At 41.2% G+C, this 25,378-nt stretch overlaps 3 protein-coding genes and 1 pseudogene across 3 annotated transcripts; 2 read left to right on the forward strand and 2 right to left on the reverse strand.

Annotated features, from left to right (window-relative positions):
* The first annotated feature begins 3,981 nt into the window (after positions 1 to 3,981).
* On the forward strand, positions 3,982 to 9,508 carry LOC133901341 (BTB/POZ domain-containing protein NPY1-like). Its single transcript, XM_062342676.1, has 4 exons — positions 3,982 to 4,508; positions 6,559 to 6,628; positions 7,123 to 8,292; positions 8,596 to 9,508. The coding sequence occupies exons 1-4, from the start codon at positions 4,447 to 4,449 to the stop codon at positions 9,145 to 9,147; spliced, it is 1,854 nt and encodes a 617-aa protein (XP_062198660.1). The 5' UTR covers positions 3,982 to 4,446; the 3' UTR covers positions 9,148 to 9,508.
* Positions 9,509 to 9,877: 369 nt separating this feature from the next.
* On the reverse strand, positions 9,878 to 12,041 carry LOC133901342 (ubiquitin-NEDD8-like protein RUB1). The gene is made up of 3 exons (XM_062342677.1): positions 11,730 to 12,041; positions 10,335 to 10,594; positions 9,878 to 10,177 (listed from the first exon to the last, which is right to left on the reverse strand). Exons 1-3 carry the CDS (start codon positions 11,820 to 11,822, stop codon positions 10,069 to 10,071), a joined length of 462 nt encoding a protein of 153 aa, XP_062198661.1. The 5' UTR covers positions 11,823 to 12,041; the 3' UTR covers positions 9,878 to 10,068.
* Positions 12,042 to 15,283: 3,242 nt separating this feature from the next.
* Positions 15,284 to 17,246, reverse strand: LOC133902452 (uncharacterized). Its single transcript, XM_062344043.1, has 2 exons — positions 17,028 to 17,246; positions 15,284 to 15,833 (listed from the first exon to the last, which is right to left on the reverse strand). The coding sequence occupies exon 2, from the start codon at positions 15,829 to 15,831 to the stop codon at positions 15,607 to 15,609; it is 225 nt and encodes a 74-aa protein (XP_062200027.1). The 5' UTR covers positions 15,832 to 15,833; positions 17,028 to 17,246; the 3' UTR covers positions 15,284 to 15,606.
* On the forward strand, positions 16,410 to 22,270 carry LOC133901434 (uncharacterized; annotated as a pseudogene).
* Positions 22,271 to 25,378: the final 3,108 nt, after the last annotated feature.

The following is a 25,378-nucleotide window of genomic DNA, read 5'->3' on the forward strand; positions in this document are numbered from 1 at the left end:
CCATCCTAAATATAAGTCAAAACTTTTTAGATTTAATCATCAATAGTTAAAAATATTATATAGGTAAATAATATAAGATTGATGTTACTAGATTTATTATGAAAAATATATTTATAAAATATCTTTTCATTTAAAATAATATATTTTTATAAATATTGTTAGTCAAATGCTATATTAAACATCGTGTCAATATCTAATAAACTTATGTTTAGAATTAGAGGGATATTAGTGCTTCATTTGCTTATCACGCGGTTGTGTTAATTTAAGGGACAACTGACCAGTTAAGACATTGGAAGATGTCCTTAGTCTTAGGACTTTTTTGAAACCCAGAATACATGAAGCAATTAAATCTTCGGGATAGCTAAATACCATTCCCGTGATTTTCATCCCAAAAATCATGCGAATTTATAGCCATGTGATTAGTGTGGAGATTCGTGCTCACCTGTAGGTCGTTGTCTTCTCCGGCGCTGCGACTGTCTTCTCAGTCCTCCAACTCCGGGCGAGCTCGGTTCGGGTTAGAATTGGTTTTTTTGAGGGGGTGGGTTGGCTTTATGCAAGATAGGTTAAAGAATAGAAGACATGAGCAAATTTTTCACCGACTAAAATTTTATCATGCTCTCCTTAGGCCCCAAGCTTGGCCATGGTGCTCTATGCATGTGGTTTCCTTGTGACACATGCTGTTAGATTTTGCACAACTCTACGTGCCAACGCTTATACACCAACTCTTTCTACGTAAAGACCACCAAGTTTCCCAAGGATCAGAGACTAACGTGCCAAGAGCTCAAACAGCCGTATGACGGGTTTTAAAATTTTGATCGCGGTCGGTGCGAGCTCGGCGTGGGTGCTTGGTTTAATCGACGGCAAAATCGCGGTGCACTAATCTTTCTTCCATTTCGATCCCTCCGAGGCGCCGAGACCTACGTGATTCGCGGTGAATATGCTCGAGCCTGCACAGGAGAAACCCAGCCGTCTGCCGGTGAAATGCATCTCGCGACGTGCTTTGTCGAGGCAATGTCGCTTTAACCTACTGCTCGGTTCGCAACTGGCATCTTATTTCTTCCTTTCCTGAACGGAGTCTGCCCTGGAATTCGTACTATAGATGGTCCTGTTATATAATGTAGCTAAATACAGCTTTGGTACGTACACTTGCTTGGCCAAATTGATCATTGCAGTGGCAACTTGTAGCTCGATCGATCTAGATTGATAATCAGCGTGCCATGAGAAAATGGTGGTCCATGCATGGACTGCAATAGGAATCAAAGGGCTGTGCTTTCTGTTTCTAGGTCATGGACTGCAGTACTGGATGCTTACACTGGAGTACGTTTTTGCTGGCGAGCGACAGCATGCAACCTTCCTCCAGATGGAGAGGTGCATGTTACCTATCTTTGGTTGAGATGTTACTCCACCTTTCTCATAAGCTAATCATCATTAGCAGTTAGTGATGAGCATCTCTTCAGTAACTCCTTGATAGGCCACTTTGGCCTATCCCGGCCGGGTCCTCCACACTAGAATTAATCATCTTGCATCCATGGAAAAGGAAATCGATAATAGGTCGTTGGACCACTTATGCCGGCGCCCATATCCGGTTATTATCAATGCCCGATTACCAAATTGCTTAAACAATTTCAGTGTTTGCGTTTGTGTTAAAATTCACCACGCACGCCCCTCTCACATTCATCGCAAAATTAAGTGTGGCCCCACGCCACTCTCACACTCATCACAATTTGAGTGTTCATCGCTGAATCACATTACACTTTCAACCCTTGTTCGGACCTCTGCTTAGTTTCATCCAAGCTTGATCCTTGCCTTGATAGACCACGGGTTCAGGTCCCTCATTAGCCAGGTGGTGGAGATGCTACTAAACTAAGGAAAAATAAATCAAAAGTGAAGTGTTCCCACGTATGTATCGCTAGTGCTTAGGCTCTTCAGCACCCTTTATATTTGTAGAAGGCTCTTCACCACCCCTTATTTATAAAAGCTTGGTACTAGGATTTAAACCCTAGTCTATGCGCGAGTTGTTCAACATCCTACAAAAGAGGTAGGTACGATTCACAACCTTGAGCTAAACTTACTTAGCTTTATGGTGCCTGATCAGTAGAAACTACAGAATACACGCCCTTGATTGACTCCACCATGCATGCATGCATTTCATGCATGCTCCTATATTACACCCCACATACCAAACCCATGCTTGCACTGATGCACACATATCTTTTTCTCCACGCATGTGTACATCTAATCGTACCTTTTAGCAAAGCCAACCATGATCCGAGGCACGATACACTGGTTACGGAAGCATAATGTGCCTAACTTGAAGGTGAGGAGTTTCTTATCTTATCCGCTAGCTTTTAGAGCGTAGAAAGAACATTTGCGATCCTACACAAAGACGGCAAAAATCTCGATCGCAAGATGAAAAGAAACTCGGACGAGTGATGGATCATCGGCATGTACAAAGTGCAGATCGTGCCACGGGCGCGGTACGGCTGAAACCACCGGATGGGCGCCGCGGTTGCTGCGAAAAGCGGCTTGTTTTGCCGACGGCCAGAAAGGTTGGGTCGCAGAAAGGTGGCGAGCGGGAAAGTGTGAGATGCCGATCCGGAGCGAGTTGCTAAGGTCCTAAGGATAGATGTATAGAATAGGATTATTTCACAGATCATGCCGCGTTTCGTTGCTAATCTTTTGGTTAACGTATTGTTTTCAGATGATCGATCGTATCTTTTCAAAGCCCATCCTCGACTGTGACGTACTAGCTATCCATCGGACTTCTTGCACTACTTGAAAAAAAGTCTATAGGTCACAGGTGATAACCGTCATAGTTAACGGGTCTCGTATTTGTCACTTTGAATACGTCATAGATAACTAGTGATAAGTGACAGGTAAGAATCTGTCTCCAATAAAATCATAGGTGACGGGTCATAACATAATCGTCACTTTTGACTTGTTATAAGATCATTTATGTTTTTCATATTCGCGGAGTACGTTAGAAAGATGTTGAGTTGGTTATGGTAATTTTTTGGTGAACTTACCCTTTGATCGTAGATTTTGTCCATGTTTAATTCTTTTATTCAAATTGAATTAAAAAGAGAATAGCACATGAAATGATAAAAGTGCATATAAATGGAGCATTTACAAAGGAACTCGCTTTCCACCATATAACCTAGGACTGAAAATAATTTTAGAAATTAGTACATCACATAAGAAGAATATTAGTGAAATTTTCCAGATTTTTAGAATTTATTTGAGTTACTAACAATTGTTAGAAGTTATAAAAGTAATTTTTTTGGAGAATTTTAATTTAAAGTATACAAAGGAATTTTGGGTGAATCTAATTAAAATAGGTTACACATGGATTATGGAACATGTAAAAAAGTAATAAGATTTTTAAAGTAATAGAAGACCATCGTTTCAAAGAAGAGTGGAAGTAAAATTTAACTTAGCCGAGTACTATTTATGCAAACGAGAGTTGATAGAGGGTTCGACTGTATTCGGCACCTCAGGTGTTGAATATGGTACTATTCACCATAGTCGGCACTGAAATACCGAATACAATTGATATTCAACATTTCAGGTACCGAATATAATAAACAGTACCATATTCGATACTTAAGGTGCCGAAAAAGAGTAGGATCAATGTGTTTTTAGATTACGATTTATTGAAAATCTATTTTCGGTAAATAAGATATCAAATAAATATACTAAATTTGTAAATATAGTAACATGCTATCTATTTCGATAAATACAATCGAGTATATTGTGTATTTTTATATTTTTCCTGCAGTTAGCACTACTTCTCTAAACACTCGGTAGCACACAGAGTCACGTATGACACAACACCGCCCCCCACCTGGCGCACTCCTGAAATGCTACTTTATTAATAAAGCTGTAAACAATAGCTAATTAACCCGGCTAATTGTGGACTAAGCACTCCAATATATAATCCCACAGAATCAGAACGGCTGGTGAGTTGCCTATTATCAGAGCGTTGAAGTGAAGAAAGGAGGCGCACAGAGCACACAGTCGAGAGAGAGAGAGAGAGAGAGATACCCGTATTGACATTGCAACAAGCGAGGAGAAGGGCGGCTTTGGCAGGTAGAGGCCAGAGCGTAGCACAGGAGCAGGAGAGAGAGAGTTGGGTGCAGGAGGAGCCAGAGAACCAGAGAGGAGTTAACAATATCCCATCATTCACACGTCACGGCATCATTGGCGCCTCGAGTCCTCCTCGTCGTCGTCCTCCAATACTCCCTCCACATTCCTCCCTTAATTGCTACGTTCAATCCCCCTCAAGGCCTCAACAACCACTTCGTCGTTGGAGTAACAGCAGCAGCGCAGCACTGCGAGCTGCTAGTTGCTTCCCGCTGCTTTCTCGCGGTGCGGTGCATGGGAACACGGCTCTGAGAGAAAAGGGTGTGAGAGAGAGCGGCTGGCCAGGGAGGGGGAGGAGCGAAGATGAAGTTCATGAAGCTGGGCTCCAAGCCGGACGCCTTCCAGTCCGACGGCGCCGACGTCCGGTGAGCAAACCTTCTCTCTCTCTTCCTCTCGGTCTGTGTGTTCTCTGCCAGCCAACGCTGCTTTCTAGGATCACTGATTTTTCGGCTCATGTCAAAATCTGTGCCTCTTTCTTGGCCGTTCGCGTCTTGGTGCGAGGTGTCGATTAGAAACGCCGTGTTCGTCTTCGTGCTCGTGCTTTTAGGATTTCTTCTTGGACTCCGGCGGGGGTTATTGATGCAAACGGTGTTCCTTTCGATAGGGTGCCGTAAAAATCTGATCTTTTTCAGCTGGCTAGATTATCTGTGTTTAGAAAGCTGTGACAGAGTGAAGGTGGAGGGTATTAACATGGGGGTTGTTTGAAACTAGCGTTTTTGTAATTTAACTAGCGTTTCTTGCATCATGTTCTCATTTGAACTGTCTTGGTTTCAGAATAACCAACTCTCTTGTCCTTTCGTGGCTCGTTCCTTGATTTGGACGTGACATTGTACTTGGATTTTGATTACCTTTTTCTGAAATAAGGTTGGATTTTGGTTATAAGCTCCCAGTTTGATTTCAAATACCACCAAATTTGTTCGTACTTTCCGTTTCCTCCAAAAGATGGTTCCTCCATTTGAACTCGCTGTTTGAGTTGACCATCAATTCTTGGGAAGGACTATTATGTATTTTTCTCTGTTACTAGTTTCTGTTACTTTTTTGGCTTGGGAGTTTTCTCTGCATTTTTGCTATGTACTGCATGCTGCAGTTTCTAAACTAGATCCATCAAAGAATCAAGTTTTTTTTTTCCTGATCTTTCGAGCTGGCATTCCTTGTTTCTCTTGGGATTAGTTGTTTGTGTCCATCTCCTTGTCGCTATACTACTTGCTAGCTGTTCATCGGTTTATTTTACAGTGACGGGCAATCCTCTGATTAAAAAATCACTCTTGTCAAGATGCGGTTCATCATTGGGTCACTGAGCTGAAGCCAAATTTTATTTCAGTGTTCTTTAATCGATCTTGGGTTTCTTGGTATCCGTTAGTGCTGTGCTTGTGTTTGAATCAGATTGTTCTAAACTATTTCCAGGCTAGAAAGTATGGCTTTATTGTAGCCTTTAATCTGAATTTGTACTTGCTTTCTCTCCTCTTTGTGGCTAGTGCAGAACAGATCTAAGGGTTAGGAGCATTATGCTTTACTGTGCTATTATTATAAGGTAGATACCACAATGCCTTGCTATTTTGATTTGGGCAACTTGGTAAAGTTAGCTGGGTTAATTTATTGTTAAGAAAAGTAGAAAACGATGGTCATCTCACCATCTTCCTAATCATTGATCAAAGTTCACTTTTCCGTCGGTTAAAGAATCTGCCGCAAGTTGCTTCATCACGATTTGTCTTTTCAAACAATCTCGCATTTTTGTACCACTGATGAGTGCAAAGTGCTAGAGGTAAGTGGCATAAAGCAGAATGTGATATAGGATCTTGTGGCGATACACTTTCTTAGTCGGTTAACTGCATGAAGAAATCACAAGCAATCTGAGTTTGAGTCACCCAGATGCTCCTTAAAAGAGAGAAAGGGATAGTGTTAAGCTCAAGCGAACCTAAGAGATTTTGGATCTTAGTGGCTAAGCGATTGCATACATGTCATGTTTACCTATTCTAGTGGCGCCTTTGGCCTGCTTTTCTTAGTTGAACTGGAATAATTGGAAAGCGAGTTGTACAGTCTAGTAAACAGCTACCGCATGTTTGCCTCTATCATTGGTCGATAATGCAGGTCTTTGACGAATCTTTATAGCCTAAGATAAGCTTGATGCGTATGTTGTTGTCAATATGTTTGAGAGAGCGACTACTGATGATGTACGAGTAGCAATTGACTGTGAAGTCTTAATCTCAGATGGCTCTGAAGCTCATAAAGTTCTCACATTGATCTTAGGTTGTCAGCAACCGATGTGAGTAATCTGAAAGCAATAAATGGTTAAAGAAATTATTGTTAGCTACTATCTGCCTGAAATATTAATATTTTTCATGACCGTTATGAGAAACATATATGTGTATTATTCTGCAATATATTTTGCTTACAGTTTGTTGCTGATTCATGCAGATATGTGGTCTCTGACCTTGCAACAGATGTTGTCGTACATGTTGGTGAAGTGAAATTTTACTTGCACAAGGTGAATGTCCTAAGTATTTTCCACGATTGCGCATGACGTATATCTTTTTAGAATAACGATGAAGGTGGTGTAAGTAGGCACTGTTGCAAGACACATACTTAAGTATTTTCTGAGGCCTACAATGTTCAAATTTGAGGGTTATCTATCATACTTTAAGAATAGAACATTCTCAACATTTATGTTTCGCTTATGATTGTTGTTGGACTGTCTCTTTCCTTTATCTACCAGATACTGCTCCAGATTTTCTTTTAACTGACATATCAATGATTTTATTTCTGTGACAATAGTTGAACTGAAAACACTCAAAATCTTTGTTAATGTGGGACTAAATAGTCCAACCATCAAGGACTTCATCTTATCTGCATTTCTCTTCCATTTTACTTTGGATATTTTACTTTTTTGTTGGATATGATTCATATGTGTAACAATATATGATTAGTGATGGCCTTTTATTTCAAACATGACTAAAAATCTGATTTTGTTGTCATATACAGTTTCCCCTTCTGTCCAAGAGCAGCAAGCTTCAAAGATTAGTTCTTAAGGCCACCCAGGAGGGGACTGATGAGGTTCACATAGATGACCTTCCTGGAGGAGCGAAAACTTTTGAAATATGTGCAAAGTTCTGCTATGGGATGGTTGTCACCCTCAGTCCACACAATGTTGTTGCAACAAGATGTGCAGTGGAGTACCTTGAAATGACTGAAGATATGGAAAAGGGGAACTTGATATTTAAGATTGAGGTCTTTATAAATTCTAGCATCCTTCGTAGCTGGAAAGATTCCATCATTGTTCTCCAGAGCACAAAGGTACTGTTTCCTTGGTCTGAAGAGCTGAAGGTTGTGGGTAGATGTATTGATGCCATTGCTTCAAAGACCTCTGTGGATCCTGCCAATGTAACCTGGTCATACAGTCATAATAGCAAGAAAGGAGTAGCTTGCGCTGAGATAGTCGAGTCGACAAGAAAAACATCAATAGCTCCCAAAGACTGGTGGGTTGAGGACTTGTGTGAATTGGATGTTGACCTCTACAAGAGAGTTATGGTTTCTATCAAATCCAAGGGGAGAATGTCACCTGAATTGGTAGGAGAGGCCCTTAAAGCCTATGCAGTTAGATGGCTGCCAGACTCTTACGATGCTTTGGTTGCTGAGGATTACATGAGACGGAATCAATGTTTGGTCGAGACAATAATATGGTTGTTGCCTTCTGATAAGAGCTCGGGCTGTTCGTGCAGATTTCTATTAAAACTGTTGAAAATTGCTATATTAGTTGGAGCAGGGGAGCATGTGAAGGAAGAGCTTATGAGAAGGATCAGTTTCCAGTTGCACAAAGCTTCAGTTAAGGATCTCTTATTACCTGCTGCCTCGCCTAATGATGGTACATATGATGTCCGCTTGGTCCATAATCTTGTCCAAAGATTTGTGGCAAGAACTGCATTGTCTCATAATGGTGATTTTGTTGAGAAATCTGACGAAAAGATGATTGAGCTTAACTTTGAACAAGAATCCACTTTGTCATTAGGAGAACTTGTTGATGGCTATCTGTCTGAAGTAGCTTCAGATCCAGACCTTTCATTGTCTACGTTTGTTGAACTAGCAACAGCCGTGCCAGAAGTGGGTAGACCTGTTCATGACAGCTTGTACTATGCTGTTGATGCATATCTCAAGGTATGTTAAAAAATGATAACACTTCATGCACCTAGATTGATGCTAGCTCAATGGTTGCTATTGTACATTGTTTGGTTGCTGATATTATGAATGCATAGTTGCTGATTAACTTACAAATCTTGTGTAGTAATATCCTGTTAAGGATTGTGAAATGGTTCACTAGATGATTTACTTGGTGCCTGCACGCTTATTAAAGGAGACCTTACTGGATATATGTTGTTTTCCTGTTGTTAAAGCATGAAAAACTACTCGGCTTCTGTAAGTGTTATAGCTGCAACTGATAATTTTCCTCTTTCCACTCAGGAACATCCAGACACAAGTAAAGCTGACAAGAAGAAGATCTGCAGTCTGGTAGATGTCAAGAAGCTCTCCACAGATGCATGCATGCATGCCACACAAAACGACCGCCTGCCTCTCCGGTTGGTGGTGCAGGTCCTCTTCTTCCAGCAGCTGAGGGCAGGCTCAAGAAAAGAACTAGCTCTGACCGACAATGGAGGAGCTGCTTGTACAGGGCCTATGCTCGATCAATGTGAGCCTTGTGAAAGGCGGATACCGAGGCATCCAAACTCGCTGGATAAGCAGGTGACAAGCCTAAGCTCAAGGGAAAGCGAACACCGGATCAGCGAGCACAGGGGTGGCAGAAACAGCTTCAAGGACCAGCTCGGAGGCTTCCTCCTGCAGTCGCGTTCCAGGAGGATATTTGACAAGCTGTGGAGCAGCAAGGGGCAGGGAGAGAACGGCAAAGGTTCAGAGACATCGGGCAGCTCGCAGAGCCCGCCATTGTCGGCGAAGCCTGTGGAAGTGAAGCCCTCTCCTCTTCCCCCTCTTAGAAACAGGAGATATTCTGTTTCATAGGGCTCTTCTTTTTCGCTCTCCTAGTTTAGCCCTGGGTTAGCTTGTACAGAAGAAGGAAGTTAATCAGCTGCTGCTTATCTTTTTGTTGCTCCTTGCTCTATCAATGAAGAGAAAGTATAGTAGAGGAGTGTATGCAGATCAATCTGCTGTTTCCGATATGACCGACCAAGTTGTAGCTTTACTGTAGTGTAATTTTAACTGAGGAAAGATTTGCCAGGGCTTCATGCAAATATTTCTGAAGAATAAGTGAACTAGGATGAAAAGGTTCATGTTCGTGTTAAACATTTACCCTGCTGTTTAGATCAGAACATTGTGGCATTCAAAAACACACTAATGACTATTGGACTCTGGAAGACACATTAATCGGTCATTCATAGACACATTTATTTTGTGTAATGTGCAAGAGCTAGTCATGTATAGCGCTCAGTTTGTCATGCCAAATCACAAAGCAATTCTTTTGTATGTCTGCATCTTATATATGATCTTAAACAAACCAAGAAACTGGGCTGACAGCGAAACCTGCTGACATGCCAATCTATTCAGAAACTACAACAGAAAAGAGGCCAAAAAGGAGAAAGGTTTCCCGTTACCTGTTCAATAGCTGGCATATCCGAATTCAGTTCTTATTATTTTGCTTGACAACCTTTCAGCATTCATCCCTCACCGACACCAGATGCCCAAACTATAAGAATTGACTTAACACCACAAGGATTCAGATGAAAACAACAGATAACAGCAGAGGCAGATAAATCTGGAATAATTTTGTCAAATCTTGTAAGATAATAACATGGAAGACATCCCCTTCCATTAGGCAAAGGCGCAAAGCTAGTATGTTATTATCTCTTTGCAAGTTCCACGCCACCAAGTCTCGGTTTACTCAGACCATCATAACAGATTTACCTGACTAGTTCATTGGCTTTACTAGTAACCACCCCTCAGAGCAAGGACAAGATGGAGGACAGAGCCACCTTCGATGTTGTATTCCTTTGCAGTCTTGTCATCAGCAAGCTGCTTACCAGCATAGATAAGCCTGCAAGGGAAATAAATTGCTTAATTAGTCTGGTTGATCCATAAACTAAGGATGGTATCACTTTATGATTAGTATCATATCAACATTACATAGATGTGATGATGATAAGTGATTACGAGTAGAATAAAAAGATGCATTTCGAAGAACCAATGGTAACCTTTGCTGCACAGGAGGAATGCCTTCTTTCTCTTCGACGCGCTCCTTGATCCTATCGATCGTGTCAGTGGGTTCAATGTCAATTTCAATCTCTTTCCCAGTGAGAGTCTTAACCTTGATCATAGTGCCACCCCTGAGCCTGAGGACCAAGTGAAGAGTTGACTCCTTTTGAATGTTGTAGTCAGCCAGCGTGCGTCCATCCTCCAGCTGCTTGCCAGCAAATATCAAACGCTGTTGATCTGGAGGAATCCCTTCCTTGTCCTGTGACAGTGAACAAATAAACCTATCAGCTCTTCAGTGTCCAGACTAACTTACATAAGATATGGCTATTTTCCCAATGCAAAATCAGGTGCTTGATTCTGATCGCACTAGAAACAAATGATATGAATCAATGATCTAATTCTCAAAGTGCAAGGACAATGATTGGACACAGGCTTTTCATACAGAAAACGATTGGGCAAAGAATACAGACAATACAGATACCTTAACTTCAATGGAAAGCAAAAATCACTAATTAGCATTTTAGGTGAATCAAATAAAGGATACCTACATACAATGAGCCAAAAAATGAAGTATATACATTTCACCATTATCTTTGGAAATGCTCAACTCCATCATATGCAGCATTTCAAGATGACCACTCTATTTAGTCCGTCACACAAAACTAAGCATGAAATTAGTGAAAGCATCTTTTCTTTCCAGAAGATAACTGAAAAATCCAAATAACAATAACGCAAAAGAATATGTTCTTCCTCGAGATGTATCAGATTTGATAAACATTGCTGTGACCTGAGCACAAAGAACTCGACTATTCACTATACAACTTTGTACCAAACTCTGTTAAATGAATCTCAATTTCGAAAGGAGCGACTGTCATAGTTGTTTGAGTGCAATTCTAGGGGTACTTAAGGTGTAATATTTTTTGAAAGAAATTTGTAAATTTTATACAAATTCCAGGCGCAACTGAAATTAACATAGCAAAATTACACATGAAACTGAACAAAATACATAGATTTTGTTTGCTCAATCATTCAAACACACGACCTGAGCGACTATGCTATATCTGCTCAATATCTTCCCTTCAAGCAATCCAAGCCTCCCCCTACACAATCTCCCAAAATCAAACCTACACATAAATCTGACCGACCAATCCAAGAAACGCCTGATAAACTACACCAGAGCCCTAAGAAGATGTAACGCGCACAGGAAAAAAAACACACAACTAGGGTAAACCGTAAACTAAAGAACCAGCAGCGCGGACAGACGGATCGATCGAACCCTCAACCCGGCGCAGAACATCGCAAGTCCTCCACACACCAACTCATCGGGGAGCATCCGGCCAAGAAACGGCCTATCAAGAACCTTGAGCAAGAACCGGAAGGGGGTGGGCGCAAACCTGGATTTTGGCCTTGACGTTGTCGATGGTGTCGCTGCTCTCGACCTCGAGGGTGATAGTCTTCCCCGTCAGGGTCTTCACGAAGATCTGCATCTTCTCTCCTCCTCCTCCTCCTCCTCTCTCTCAGGGGTCAAGGGACTTGAGAGCGACGAAAACTCGAACTGCGTGAGAATGAAGCGGAAGGAGAATCGAAAAAGGATCTTTTTATCCCGATGGGTTTTTTCGTTTGAGCTTCTACTTGCGCTGGGCGGATTTACAGGAGGGTGGCGCGGGTGTGCTCCACTGCTCCGTCTCGACCTCGAATTGGATTGTTTCTTTTGAGTTGGACTCAATTGGATTTTTTTAAGAAACCCAGCACAGCATGCAGATAGCACCTACACTCGTACTATCACACCTATATATACTTATATACTATTTTCTTTCTCAAATAGATATTATTTTAGAAAATTGATTTTGTTCTTAAAGATGTTATTTATAGGAATTTGATTTTATTTTTAAATAGATGTTGTTTTAGATTTTCAAGTTGGTATTTTACTAGAGTGTCCATATTAAAGTTTATTAGAAAGTGGAGTTTTAATTTAATGAGTGTGGTGAATTGGTAGCTTATATATTATTAATTAATGTTGGAAAAATCGAGAAGAGTAAACATGTCATGCACGAAAGAATTTATTGTAACTTTATTCTATGTGCCTGTCGGTGTATCAGGAACTGGGGGTCCGCGAATTCCAAGGCCAGGCCAGCCATCCGCCACATTGCGCCATCCCGCGAGGTCTCTCCCGTAGGATGAGAAAAGGTCAAGTCCCGGGAGAAGGTGCTCGGGGCCACAGTCGGTGGCCCCCCGAGTACCCCAGTTTCCCGATGATCCACGGAATCCAAGTACCGGGAAGAAAGTGCTCGGGGAGGTGTACGGTCACCCCCGAGCACCCTAGTCCCCCGACGATCAGGAGAGCTAAGTTCCGGGAGAGAGTGCTCGGGGCTGCGTGCGGCAGCCCCCGAGCACTCGGTTCCCCGAGGATCCGTACAAGAGTGCTCGGGGCTGCATGCGGCAGCCCCCGAGCACTCGGTTCCCCGAGGGTCCATACAAGAGTGCTCGGGGAGGTGAACAGTACCCCCGAGCACTCGGCACCCCGAGGACAAGGAAAGGTATTCTCGGGAGAGAGTGCTTGGGGATGTGAACAATACCCCCAAGCATTCGGTACCCCGACAACCCAGAAAGACCCCCAAGGGGCCTACCGATGAGGTGTCAACCAGTCAAAGGCCCGAGGTCGCATTTAATGAGCGTGCGTGGCCTGTCGCCTCCAACTGCTCCCGCCGCGCTCAGCGTCAGTTCCTGCCATGTTCTGGCAGAGAGGCGTGAGGTTATTAATTGCACGGGTCCCGTCCCGTGCCATCCGGCTTGTCTCGGAATAACGTCGTAAGGACCAAGACGTTCCGTCTGCCGCGCTGCTGTGGCAGGGGAACAAGACAAGGCGGGCATACCGGGTTGCTCTGCGGCTGCCCAGTGGACCCTCTCCACGGCGCCCGTTGCCAGGGCATTTATGGTGACGGATGACCGGGCGTGCGACACATTTTCCACCCCCGGTCACTTCGCCCAGAGAAAATGATGACGCCCTTTCCATTTATGGCGTCTTGAAACTCGAGCCCCCTCCTTCCGTTCGGGGCATGTCGCGGCTGGTGAGTACTTAAAGCAGCCGGCGGCACAGAAGCAATAGAGGCAAAAAAAAAAGAGAAGAGACGAAGAATAGAAAAACAGAGACCAAGTGAAAAGAGTAGAGCTGAAGAAGACGGTTAGAGGTAACGGATAGACAAAAACACAGCGCAAGAGAAACACTATGAGAAAGGCTGAGCCCAGTTCTAACCGAAGAACAAGGAGTCCCAAGCTCTTAGATAGATCAACGTTCTTGTAATCCGCAACATCTTTGAGGAACTTCCTCAGGACAGTTATAGTATCCATATAGGAGTAGGGTATTACGCCCCCGTGCGGCCTGAACCTGTCTAAATTTCAGTGCATTTACTTCTTCTTGCACTAGATCAACACCCCCACCACCGGCCGTTGCATTCATTCCCATTTATTTCTCCGACGAACGTATTCAGGATCATCCCCCGGTCGAATCTCTAAAAAGGGGTCTCTCGGGATCCCTGCGACTGGAGTTAATCCTCCGACAGTGCCGAAAGCTAAAACGACATCTAGAAGAGAACAGAGGTAATAATATCTACTGAAAATTGAAAATACAGAGTTTAGAGATTGATGAAGTTACCGTAGGAGAAAATTCTATCTTAGTGAGACACGAAAGGGTTTGATCTCTGATAAACAAAGTATAACCACTTTCACTAACTATATGGTTCTCAGACTCAAATTAAATTCTAACCGGATAAAAAAAATAGTTGGATTCTAATAAATCGAATTGTTTCTAAAAATGAATCATACTCACCATGGCGACGTTGAGAGAGAAAATTCCACGTCACAAGTACTTCGAAACTTGATTTCGAAATCGAACAATGTGTGCCACTCCATTATCATTGGCATGACACGTGAATCTTACATGGCATAGACGACAAGAGCTGACACGCCAATGCCTCGCTAGCGCTTGAGGCACGACAAGTTTTTTTTTTTTAAAATGTTAGGGAAGGATTTATTTAAGCAGATGACATAAATTATACGACTTTGGTTGAAAAAGAAGAAGAAAAGATTTATGGTTATAATTTCGTGTTGCAAGAAGGCTCAACTCATTTGACACACGCCGTTGTTTCGCCGAAAATAGATATGGACATTTTGTTCGCTCATGAGGGACTTCAGTTTATTGGATTTTGCTCAGAAGTATCCTACCATTTGAGACGAGTGGATAGGTCTCGACGAGCCACGATTGTAGCCTGCAATGTGCTCGATTTTGGGTTTCCAAAACCGCCAACTTTAGGTGGTAAATAGTACCAAAGAAAAAAAATCGCGAGACCACGATCTAGTGAATGTTCACTGGTTAATATTCTCCAAGATCAATTCGTTTCTTTCAAGCACATCAATGCCATTTAGTAGCTACACTGTAGGTTTATACCTTACTGTTAATGATATCTTTCTTGTGATGCTCTCGTATCAGAATTTAGAGATAATGTAGAGAAAAATTAACGAACCATTGGATGGACGCGATGAGTTCCTGACGATGATTAAATGAGATATAAAAAGAACCATGAACAATCTACTACTACAAATTATTTGGAAAAAAAAAGGAGAGGAAAAAAAGAGAGTTGTAGGCCGCAGATTCGCGCCAAAAGTGAGTGCTTAAATACCAAGCAACCCTGGCGCCAAAAAAGAAAGTCTTTGCGTGCAGAACCAACACCATCCACACGATAAGAACACATGTACCGGCACCAGCCAGCAGCCACCACTGCATTCTGTATGGCACCAGCCACCAGCAAACCGTGTGGTGCTGGAGGTAACTACAACGGTGTTGAGTGTAATACTAGAAAAACCCATGAATACATCAGTGGACCGGGTGATTGGAAAATCTGGCAAGTAGCAACCACTGTTCCATACAGTGTGGTACTGAATCTCCAAACAGTGGATCAGAAAAACCAATTTCCATACAAAAGGTTCCATAATGTATCATAAACCAGTGGACCAAATGACACAATTTCAACACAAAAGGTTCCGTAATGTATCATGGAGACAATTGAATATATGTAAGGTGCTGAATGCCCAGGGGAAAGACATATGGCCTTTTGCAAATGGCATGTTTAGTGAGCGTTTTTTAAATCTGAAAAATGAAACAGTGAGCTCCTCCTATCACTCTTACCAGATGTTTTTTTTATTCATCATGTTTTTCACAATTGAAATCAGACTATCACAGAATCAAGTATGAAGTCGCCATGATGGAGTCAGGCATCAGACGTTGAACCCTTCAGATCTCAGGCATTGCCGATGGGCTTCAATCAACTTTCCGCAGGCGTCCTCGCCATTCTGCACAATGCAATCGTCTCTCAACTTCTTTGTATCTGGGCAAGCACAGCAGATCTTCTTTTTCGGTTTTGTCTCAGGTGCAGGAGCTGGTGTTGCAGGTTGCTCTGCTGAATCTGAAGTCTCGGTTTTCCCAGATGCAGTGTTCCCCATCTCTGAAAATGAATTGAAACAGCACTTGATCAGTGTTGAAATGGGACATGAAGATCAACAGGTGGATCATACACAACAAGATAGTTTTGATATATAGAAAATTTGTATCACACATGTTTTAGAGCATTGGAATTTCTAGAGAAATTTTGTATGGCTACTTCTCAGAGCATAAAATATTCATATATCAGAACCCATCTAATACAAGCATAGCTCCTTTAAAGAATAACAGAATTTTCAAAAGAGCACACAAATGGTCACCAAAACAGGGCCACTGGGGAAGCAGACATAAATGTCCTATGTACCTGAACAGTTTCGTCGATACAACTCAAGCTGTTGATGTGACAAACTAGTAGAGTTATGCTCCTTACAGGTTACATCAAACTAAGGCAAACAATAATGTGTTTTGTAAACAGGCAAAAAAAAAAAAAAAAAACCGAGAGAGAAACCAATAATATATTTGTATCCGGTCACACTCAGTTCTGAAAGGTCTCCATTCTAGTCTACAAATTATTCCATGATTAGATAATCTGTTTGTAAAAGAGGTGAGCTATCTTAAGTCTTAAGGCTGATGCGTTGGCATGTATCTTGCAATGCTTAGCGTGGACAGTAAGCTGTTGTACTTCTTGACCTGCTTGTGGTATTGTGCATCTCCTAGGAATTGGAGGGAGGCTAGGATCTGATCAGCTGCAAAACAATGTGTGCTTCACATAAAGAACGTTCCTCTGAATTGGCTGCTTGAAAATGAAAATAAACATGGGTATGCGCTTAAAAGGTTGCGAATTCTGCTTTCTATAGTTTGGTGTTTTTGCACTCGAAACTCGAAATCCAAAGACATGTTTGGTCGGCAAGGGGTCTGTTACAAATTCCTAAACGCAATCTAGCCTAAACTTTGATTTCCTCTCACACAGCATTCAGATCCTGCAATTAAGCTTTCGATGGGTTCATTGGCGATCAGCACTCTTCAGGCTTAAACTAATTTCACTACAGGAAGCAGTAATCTCATAGCACAACCCTGGAGACGAAATCAATATAGCACTACGCTCTACCGGCATTCAAATTTCAAACCAACCGCTAGCAAGGGGAAGGAAAAAACACGCCGCATCTTGGATTCTTAACCAAGAACAAGCGCCAAACACCAACTCTCGTCACAGAGCTGCCTACAGATCGCAAAGAACTGGGCAAATAACTAGGGTTACCGGGCCGGAAGCCTCTGGAGCGGAAGAGCACAGGAGGACGGGCGCAATCTCGAATCCGCGATTCGGATCTGGCTCCAGAACGATCTCGAAGTCGACGTGGAGGCACTGAGGCAGCAAGGATCCGCCGCGCCGCCTTCGAGAGGTTCTTTTTCTTCTTCTTCTTTTCCTTCCGAAGCCCAGATCGTTCTAGAAGAGACGGCGCGGCGTCGAACAATGGTTCCGCGTCCGCCGCCACGGTTCACACGTCCCGGTCTCCGGCACGTCCTATCTACGCCGTTGCTTTTAAATCCAACGGCTCACAGTTGTTCTACCTAACCGTCTTGGACTTGTACACGAGTTCAGAGACACGAAGCGTAGTAGATTCGAGATCGACTCATTTAAGATTGGAGCCGAACTCAAACCTATTTCAAAGATTACGAGTCTAAGCGAGTCGAGTTTAAACTTGACTAGGAATTCAGAGCCTTTACTCTATTTACTAATCGGTTTTTTATTTATCATTAGTTTTTTACTGAAGTAATTTTGATCTAGTATTTTTTAAAAAAATTATAGATATTTAATTTTTTTTAATTATTAGATTCGTCGTGAAATATGCTTCATTAGTATTATATATTTTTAGTATTTATAACTTTTAAAAAATATAAGATTAAAATTACTACAGTAAAAATTAATGTCAAATAAATAAAAAAGAAGGTAATAATAATTTAATAATTTATATATTTAGTAAAAATAAATAAAAACTTTATAAATTTTAACTATTAATAAACCTACTCGAGTGGAATTCGAGCTTCAGTGGAACCGAGATCGAGCGTGTCTGTGGGCTCGAGCTTCTGTTGCCATGCCAGCTCGCAGAGCTCGGCTTTGGACAGGCCCAGAGCGGAGCACGACTCCGAGCCCGGCGTCACCGGCGGCCTCGTCGACGCCGAGGTACCGTCGGACCCCCCGAACCCTAACCTAAACCCGAAGTACTTCCTCCGGTTCACCATTTTTTGTTTCGCACTTTAGATGCTGATCTCTGTTCATTTGGCTTGCCAGCATTAGGGTTTCCCCCGGTCCGACATCGACATCCCCAACGTCCTCGGCCAGCGCCGCAAGCTCTCTGGTATGCTTGTTGTCGATTTTCGTTGCGATTGCAATTTCTTACCATTTAGCCTACCGTTTGGGCACTAGGAATGAGCTTCGTTTGACCAGCTGATTAGTTGCTCTTTTTTACTGTACATCGGGGATTGTGTGATATCTCTTTGATCTATTTGACTCGGATTATGAGTAGAATTTAGGTAATTTTTGGGGGCCACGAAGTGAGACGTTAGGGTAGATGAATGGGTTGGTCTAGCGGCAGTGTTGTGTTTATATTGGGTATTGAGTTGCTGCAAGAGTGGGTTCTGGTTGGTAGGGCACTTGGCTGCCTGTGGCTTGATGCAGGCTTGGTATGAGTTCACAATGTGATGCTCTTGTAGTTGTAAAAGCTGAAATTTCATAAATTTCTAGCTCGAAAAATGTTATGAATTTCTGCCAATAGTTAGACCTGCCAAGTGATCAGGAAACTGTATAACTCCTACATGGACACATGTTTTGTGTTTCAATATTGGAAAGATCCTTGTGTATGCGTCAGCACCTTTCCTTTTACTGGACAGAGTTGTGGTTTCTTGACCTACGAGGTTGCTAGTAGTCTGGAGCAATGGTAGCAAAAAAAGGGGGATGAAGGTATGATGGTTCCTGTTGGGCTAAAGGATAGGGAATGCTGGACTGACGGCCAAACAGTGAAGAGAAAAAGAAAATTTATCATAAAAAGTGAGACAAAATGCGGGAGCAGTGGTAGGTAAAGTATTTAGAAAATTTGATGTGAACTTAGGTTTCCTTTAAGTGTGCCGATCCTGAGCTGAGTAATATTTTGGCTTGCCTTTGTTTTTCACTAAATTTGTAAATTTTTATTGGAGCCTCTGGTTGTCTGACAATTGTTACTTTAGCATATTATGTAATATGTATATGCTTCAAATATGTTTTTGCTCATTATATCGTATTGGGCATTTACACTGTTAACATTTATTGCAGAGTTGCAACAAGATCACAAGGATATTACTAACAAAATTGATAAGAATCTTGAGGTTTTACATTCAGCAAAGCTGTCAAGGAATGAACAATCAACCTCAAGGGGGTCTGGTAAGTTCTCAAAATTATCATTATTGGAAGTGTGCAACCAAACTGTTAGATCTTTGATCAATTTTATCTTTTTAAATTAAATATCTAGATTGGAAACATGAAAATAATGTGAGTAGATATGATTTTTTTAATAAATAACTGTCATAATAATATATTGTTATAACTTCGCAAATACAGAAAAAATTGTGTCTTGGAGACAATGAAAAGTAAAAAACAGTAAGTTTCGTGATTGGAGGGAGTTTCTTACATCTACTCGATTATGATTTTGTTTTCTTCTGTGAACATCTCTGTATCCTGATTAAAAACTATAATCTTTGTAATTTCTACATGTTTACTAATCCTGCCACTTGTAGCCCCCTCAATAAAAAGTATTAACAATTTGAGAATGATTTTTAAGGGGTAAAGGCAGAAATATAGAATAATCAACTAAATCAAGTGATAACAATAATCTTAAATTCTAATATTGGAATGACCATGTTTCTATTATGCTAAGGTAGCTGCTATGCAAAATGGTGTGTTAAATCTCGAGTCCTCCAGTACATTGAAGAAGGCCCAGACACATGAGTTAAATCATAAACAAAAGGAGACTAGAGTTGCTGATCCCTATAATATTTGATTTCATGCAGGTACAACAGCTTCATCGCACATTGGTTATCTCAAAGTGTACCAATGGAAGAGGATCCCATGACTAGACTTCCTTTTGCCATGATTGATGAAATCACAGATGGTTCACCTGCTGCTGTGGATGGTTTGCAACTTGGAGATGAGATAGTAAAGTTTGGGAACGTGGAAGCTGGTGACAGATTGCAAGAAAGGCTCATCTCTGAAGCTCTTTCCAATGAAGACAGTCAAGTATCTTTAGCCATCATTCACCAGGGATCAGCAATGAATTTAACATTTACACCAAGAAAGTGGCATGGAAGAGGACTTCTGGGGTATGTTTTACTACATCTTGGTATCAATCTTTTTCTATTGCCCTTCTAGTCAATAAAAAGTTTTGTAGCTGAACATCACTTTCAAAGAACTTTTTGCTTGTGAATCTTGTAGTTGTGTTTTATTGGATTGCTTTTATGGCCACGACAGGTCCTCTTGTTACTCATATCCACATGTTTCAGAAATACAATTGAGAAAGCTGCAAGCTTTCTGCCTTCTAATCTAACATTTCTACATTAATGAAAAATATAGTAGCTCAGCTCCTTAATGTCACCAAGTTGATATGAGATAAATGTGGCACGCCAATGTCTCAATTGACATGGCCACCTGTGGTGCACCATACAATGGTGGTGTTATGGTTATGGTTATGGTTTTCTTTCAGTATGGCTTGCAAAACTTATCTTTTCCTAAAGCTTGTTTGGTTATACCCACAAACTGGAAATACAATTGCGAAAGCTGCAAGTCTTCTGCCTTTTTATTTAACAAGTCTATATTATTGAAAAATATAGTACCTCGGCTCTTTAATGCCACCAAGTTATTTGAGACAAATGTGACATGTCAATGTCTCAAGTGTGACATGTGACATGGCCAGGCCACCTGTGATGCACTACAAGTGTGGTGGTATGATTTTCTTATCATTTGAAAACAGAATGTTTTCACAAAACTTGTTTGGTTATATACTTGGAGGATTATGGAGGGAATCAGAATAACAGAAATGGGAACAGATGTCGCGTACTACAGAGAAGTATTGCCTTCAATCTATCTCTACAGTTTGAACAAAATTTTTGCATAGTGGGCTGTGGGACAGCACCTGTATATGTCTCCAAGTCTCATGCTGTGGTTTAAGTTGTATAACATGCAATTAGGAAAGAATATTATATAGTGGGCTCAATAGAAGATGAACAATGCACCACTATTACACAAGCTCGGAATATTTTGGTACTATTTTTCTCTTTACACCAAACAAGATATTGTTGTGATACAAAACATTAAGAGAATACTGCCAAGGGAAGGTCACTCTCTTGAATGCAACTCTATAATAGTGTGGGCCACTCATATTATGAAGCACCTGATCCTATATTCGTCTGCTAATTATTTTCTTTGGCATTGTGACATTGTCCTGTAGTCAATCTAGAGCAATGAGAGATGTACCCAACCAAGTGCTTGATCATGTCTACCACATATCCACATGTTTTAGAAATACAGCTGTGAAAGCTTCAAATCTTCTGCTTTTAATGTCACCAAGTTGATATGAGATAAATGTGACCCATCAATGGCATGGCCACCTGTGGTGCACCTTAGAAAAGTTGTCAGTTGTCTTATGGTTCCTGTTTAGTATCTTTTGAAAAATGTAATCTTTTCACAAAACTTGTTTGGTTTCCTTAGAGGCTTATGAAGGGAATCGGAATAACCAGAAATGGGAAAAGATGTAGTGAACTGCACAGACGTGTTGCTGTCAATCTATCGCCACAGTTTGAACAATTTTTTTTGCTTAGTGGGACGGCACCTCAGAATGTTTTTGTACTACTTCCTTTGTAAACTAAAAAATGATTAACAGTAATGCTTTAAGATTTGACTTGAGCGACAAGTATATGTACTAATCCTTTAAAAGTCCATGCCAAGTTATTAACTAACTTCATCTTTTGAGCATTGCATCAAACAGAACTGCTCATGTGTGGTTTGTAAAATACGCATGAATATTTTGGTGTGGACCTTTTATCTACTTGTGATGTGCAACAGTGCAATAGTTTGTCCATAGATACACCACATTAGACTGTTGAGTAGTAGTACAGCTGCCCTTTTCATGTGTCTGTTCTTTGTTAGTTTTGTTGTACTTATTTCTTCCATTTGATGCCAATGGTGCACCACCTGGAATCAAGTATACAATCTCTAGCTGGGATGTTTATATTTTACTTGTTAATGAGCTAACTGTTTTAACCTGTTTTACGGGGTATATTTCTTGTTTCTTTGTGGATTGTTTTTGCAGATGCCATTTCCGAATCTTATGAAGGTCCTATATTCTTCAGGAGGATGAGATGGTTTCATGTTTACACCTGTTGAAACAGCTCTAGTAGAAGTGACATTTCATCATCGAAATTGAACCGTTTAACTGAATGTGTGCACATCTTAAAAAAACTTAACTTGTGTACTTATTCTACCCGTGGCAGCCTTTGAAATATACCCCGTAAAACAGGTTAAAACAGTTGAGATTTGAGATTTTAGCTTTGTACATTGTTCTATCTTATTTGTGTGCAGCGGTTTGAAACATTGCATGCTCCTCTCCTTGGCAAGATCTTGATGAACGTGAAAAAGTTAAATGGCTGGAACAGAATATGAGTGGGCCAAACAGGATTGAATTTATATCACAGTAAATTGTAGTGCAAATGCATCAATCATCTGTGGCACTTAAAACACTTCAGTGAGCTAATCTTTGGGAAGGAGATCCTGAACATGAGCTTATATCTATTGTTGAAGCTGATGTAACGTTTGGAGTATGGACAGGGGAAGAAACACTGGCATTCGTTTGTACAGTCAAGGCTTAAAAGCCTGTTCTTGGTCTTACAAAATACAGATGCTTAGGAAGAATCTGAACATGTTGTCGGTTCCTTTCTCCTTTTGCTCTTCATCGCTTCCAAAATAGTACAAACTTGTGCTTACAATAATCGATCAATCTGAACCACCCACTAACATTGCTGTTGGAAGAGTTCAGACTCTAACCGACGACCGTTTGCCTCAAAAGGGCAAAGGCATACAAAATCCTGTCCATGTACTGTTATATAGTATGAAAGCTTTCGTCGCAAAATGAATGAATAAATAAGCAAAAAAAATGATATGATAGTGTGCAAACTCCACAATATTGAACACATGAGATCCCGCCGGCGTCGTAAGACCGGCGAACTAACTGACGTGAAAGGTTGGACTACTTGATTCTGCTATAAAAAAAACAAGCCGAGAATTTGCTGCTTCGATTTGTTAATAGTGTCGCTAGAAATAAGGGAGCTGTTAGTGCTCGAACATCTAATTTATCAGACGATCTAACGGTTTGTTACAATATCGAAAAATAATATCTGCAATATCAGAAATGATTGTTTATAATATTAAAAGACATGCATCAAAATAGTATACCGTATGTATCCTGATGCAGGAGAAAAATTCTCACTATAATATTACGGTTTATTTCATGTAAAATCTACGTTGTCACTTAGCTCGTATGGTGCAACAAATCAAATCACTAAATGCAACAATAAAAATTATCTCGCGCCAACAATAAAAATTATCTCGCGCGACATATCGAAGAAGGGTCTACAACAAACCACCACAACAAATTGAATTTCTAAGTGCAACAAACCACTCCAACAATTTGAACAAGTGTCTGCAATAGTTGGAAACAGCTGTTGCAACAAGATGGAACAAACCCATCTCAAGGGTCCAAAATGTACGGATTAAGACAGAAATTGCTGCAACAATCCAAATAAATAGATGCAACATCTTAGTTTACCTATTACAACATCTCATATCCTTGCAACAAGTCTTAAAAAATTTCTGCAATACTGCAACATGCATACACATCGGTGGTCCGTAATCGTGCCCGCCCACCTCCTTCGGTGAGATTTGGCCAAGCCTCAGGCACCACCAGTGGGAGAAGAGAGGGAAGCTCTACGACTAAGTCTGCCACAAGAAGCCATCACACTAAGAGGCATTCGTCTGCTCGAGGAGTCTTAGCACCGATGGCGAGCTCTTGGAGAAGCAGCAGTCGTCCAACATGGACACCATGTACAACATGAGCTCCTGGGCACAATGCGAGGTCCTCCAACGAGGGACAATGCGTTTGGCTGCTATGCTTGAACTCGCTTTCATGTGCTGCGGATCCAATTTGGAAGTTGATTTTTGCGATGGGGAGAAGAATGTGAAGGGCATGGAGTCTCAGGCAAAAGCAGAAGGGGAGCTGGAAGAGGTCAAGGGCATTCTCGACCGATTTCCTTCACGGTTCCCATCACGAAGGGATTTTCACCTTTATTCCTTTCACTCTAGTATTCTCTCTCATTTCCCTTCACGAATTCATTTGCAGAAAAACTGTTGGAGATGAAATAAAAATAAAAAGAATTAGAGCAGAAAAAAAATCAGTAAGAACACAAAATGAAGGATAAATGGTTGAGATGGTCTGACGATAGAGAAGAGAAGATAGAGGTTATCGTGTGGCGAGGCCAGAGGGCACGTGGCAGCGGTCAGGGAGAGAACATTGTAGCCGGACACACAGTAGAAAAAAGGACAAAGGGGTTGAGGAAAGTAACGGAATGTGTGTAGCTAAGCAGCAAGGCGTCCGATATTCTGCGCGGCTCGAATGCCCTGCAGGAAGCATTATCGCTAGAAATAGCCACTTACTATTCTGCATGGGGTTTCCTATTAAACTTTTATTCTGATAGGACCAGAATTACTATATACAACAGGTTGTTGGACTCAAATATATTTTTTTAAAAAAAATCCTAAATAGGGCTAAAAAGGGCCCCTATCCATTCAGCATTTCAGCATATAGTTGGTGAAAGCCGAACTCTGGCCATTGGCCAAAAGGAAAATCCATTGCCACAGTATTTGCTAATTCAACTCGATATTTCTTATATATCTTACTGATGATGTCTTGATCACAACTACTTTCATCGTCTTGTTGGTTTAAAAGTTTCACAGCGGTTCTAAGATAATATTACAGAAACTTAAAGAAATCATGTATTCTAAACGGACCCTAATTAAAAATCATAGTACATAATAGGACGTATCAATCATATGCGAATGTTGTTTCTTTCAACACGCTTGTGGTCTAGGATTTGGTGGAAAATTATATAAGAAATAATAAAGGTCACAAATTTGAAAAAAAGCGTCTTAGCCATTTTGATTAGGCCAAAGAGACAGAATTTTTTTTGAAAGGGGATCCCACAAATTAAAGCGGCATGTAACAATTTCTGCTTATGATCACAGGTACGCCGGCCCAGGCAAGATATTGTCGTGATACAAAATATTAAGAGAATACGACTAAGGGAGAAGACCACTCTCCTGGAATGCAACTCCATAATAATGTGGGTCACTCTCATATAAAATTCGTATACGATTGATATTATGTACACACACACAGACAGCAATGAAGCACCTGATCCGATGTTCGTCTGCTAATTGTTTCCTTTGGCATTATCCTGTAGTCAAGTGCTTGATCAGGTCTACCACATGTCTCACATGTTTTAGAAATACATATGTGAAACCTGCTAGTCTTA

The sequence above is a fragment of the Phragmites australis genome, chromosome 20 (assembly GCF_958298935.1).
Source record: "Phragmites australis chromosome 20, lpPhrAust1.1, whole genome shotgun sequence".
NCBI classification, from domain to species: domain Eukaryota; kingdom Viridiplantae; phylum Streptophyta; class Magnoliopsida; order Poales; family Poaceae; genus Phragmites; species Phragmites australis.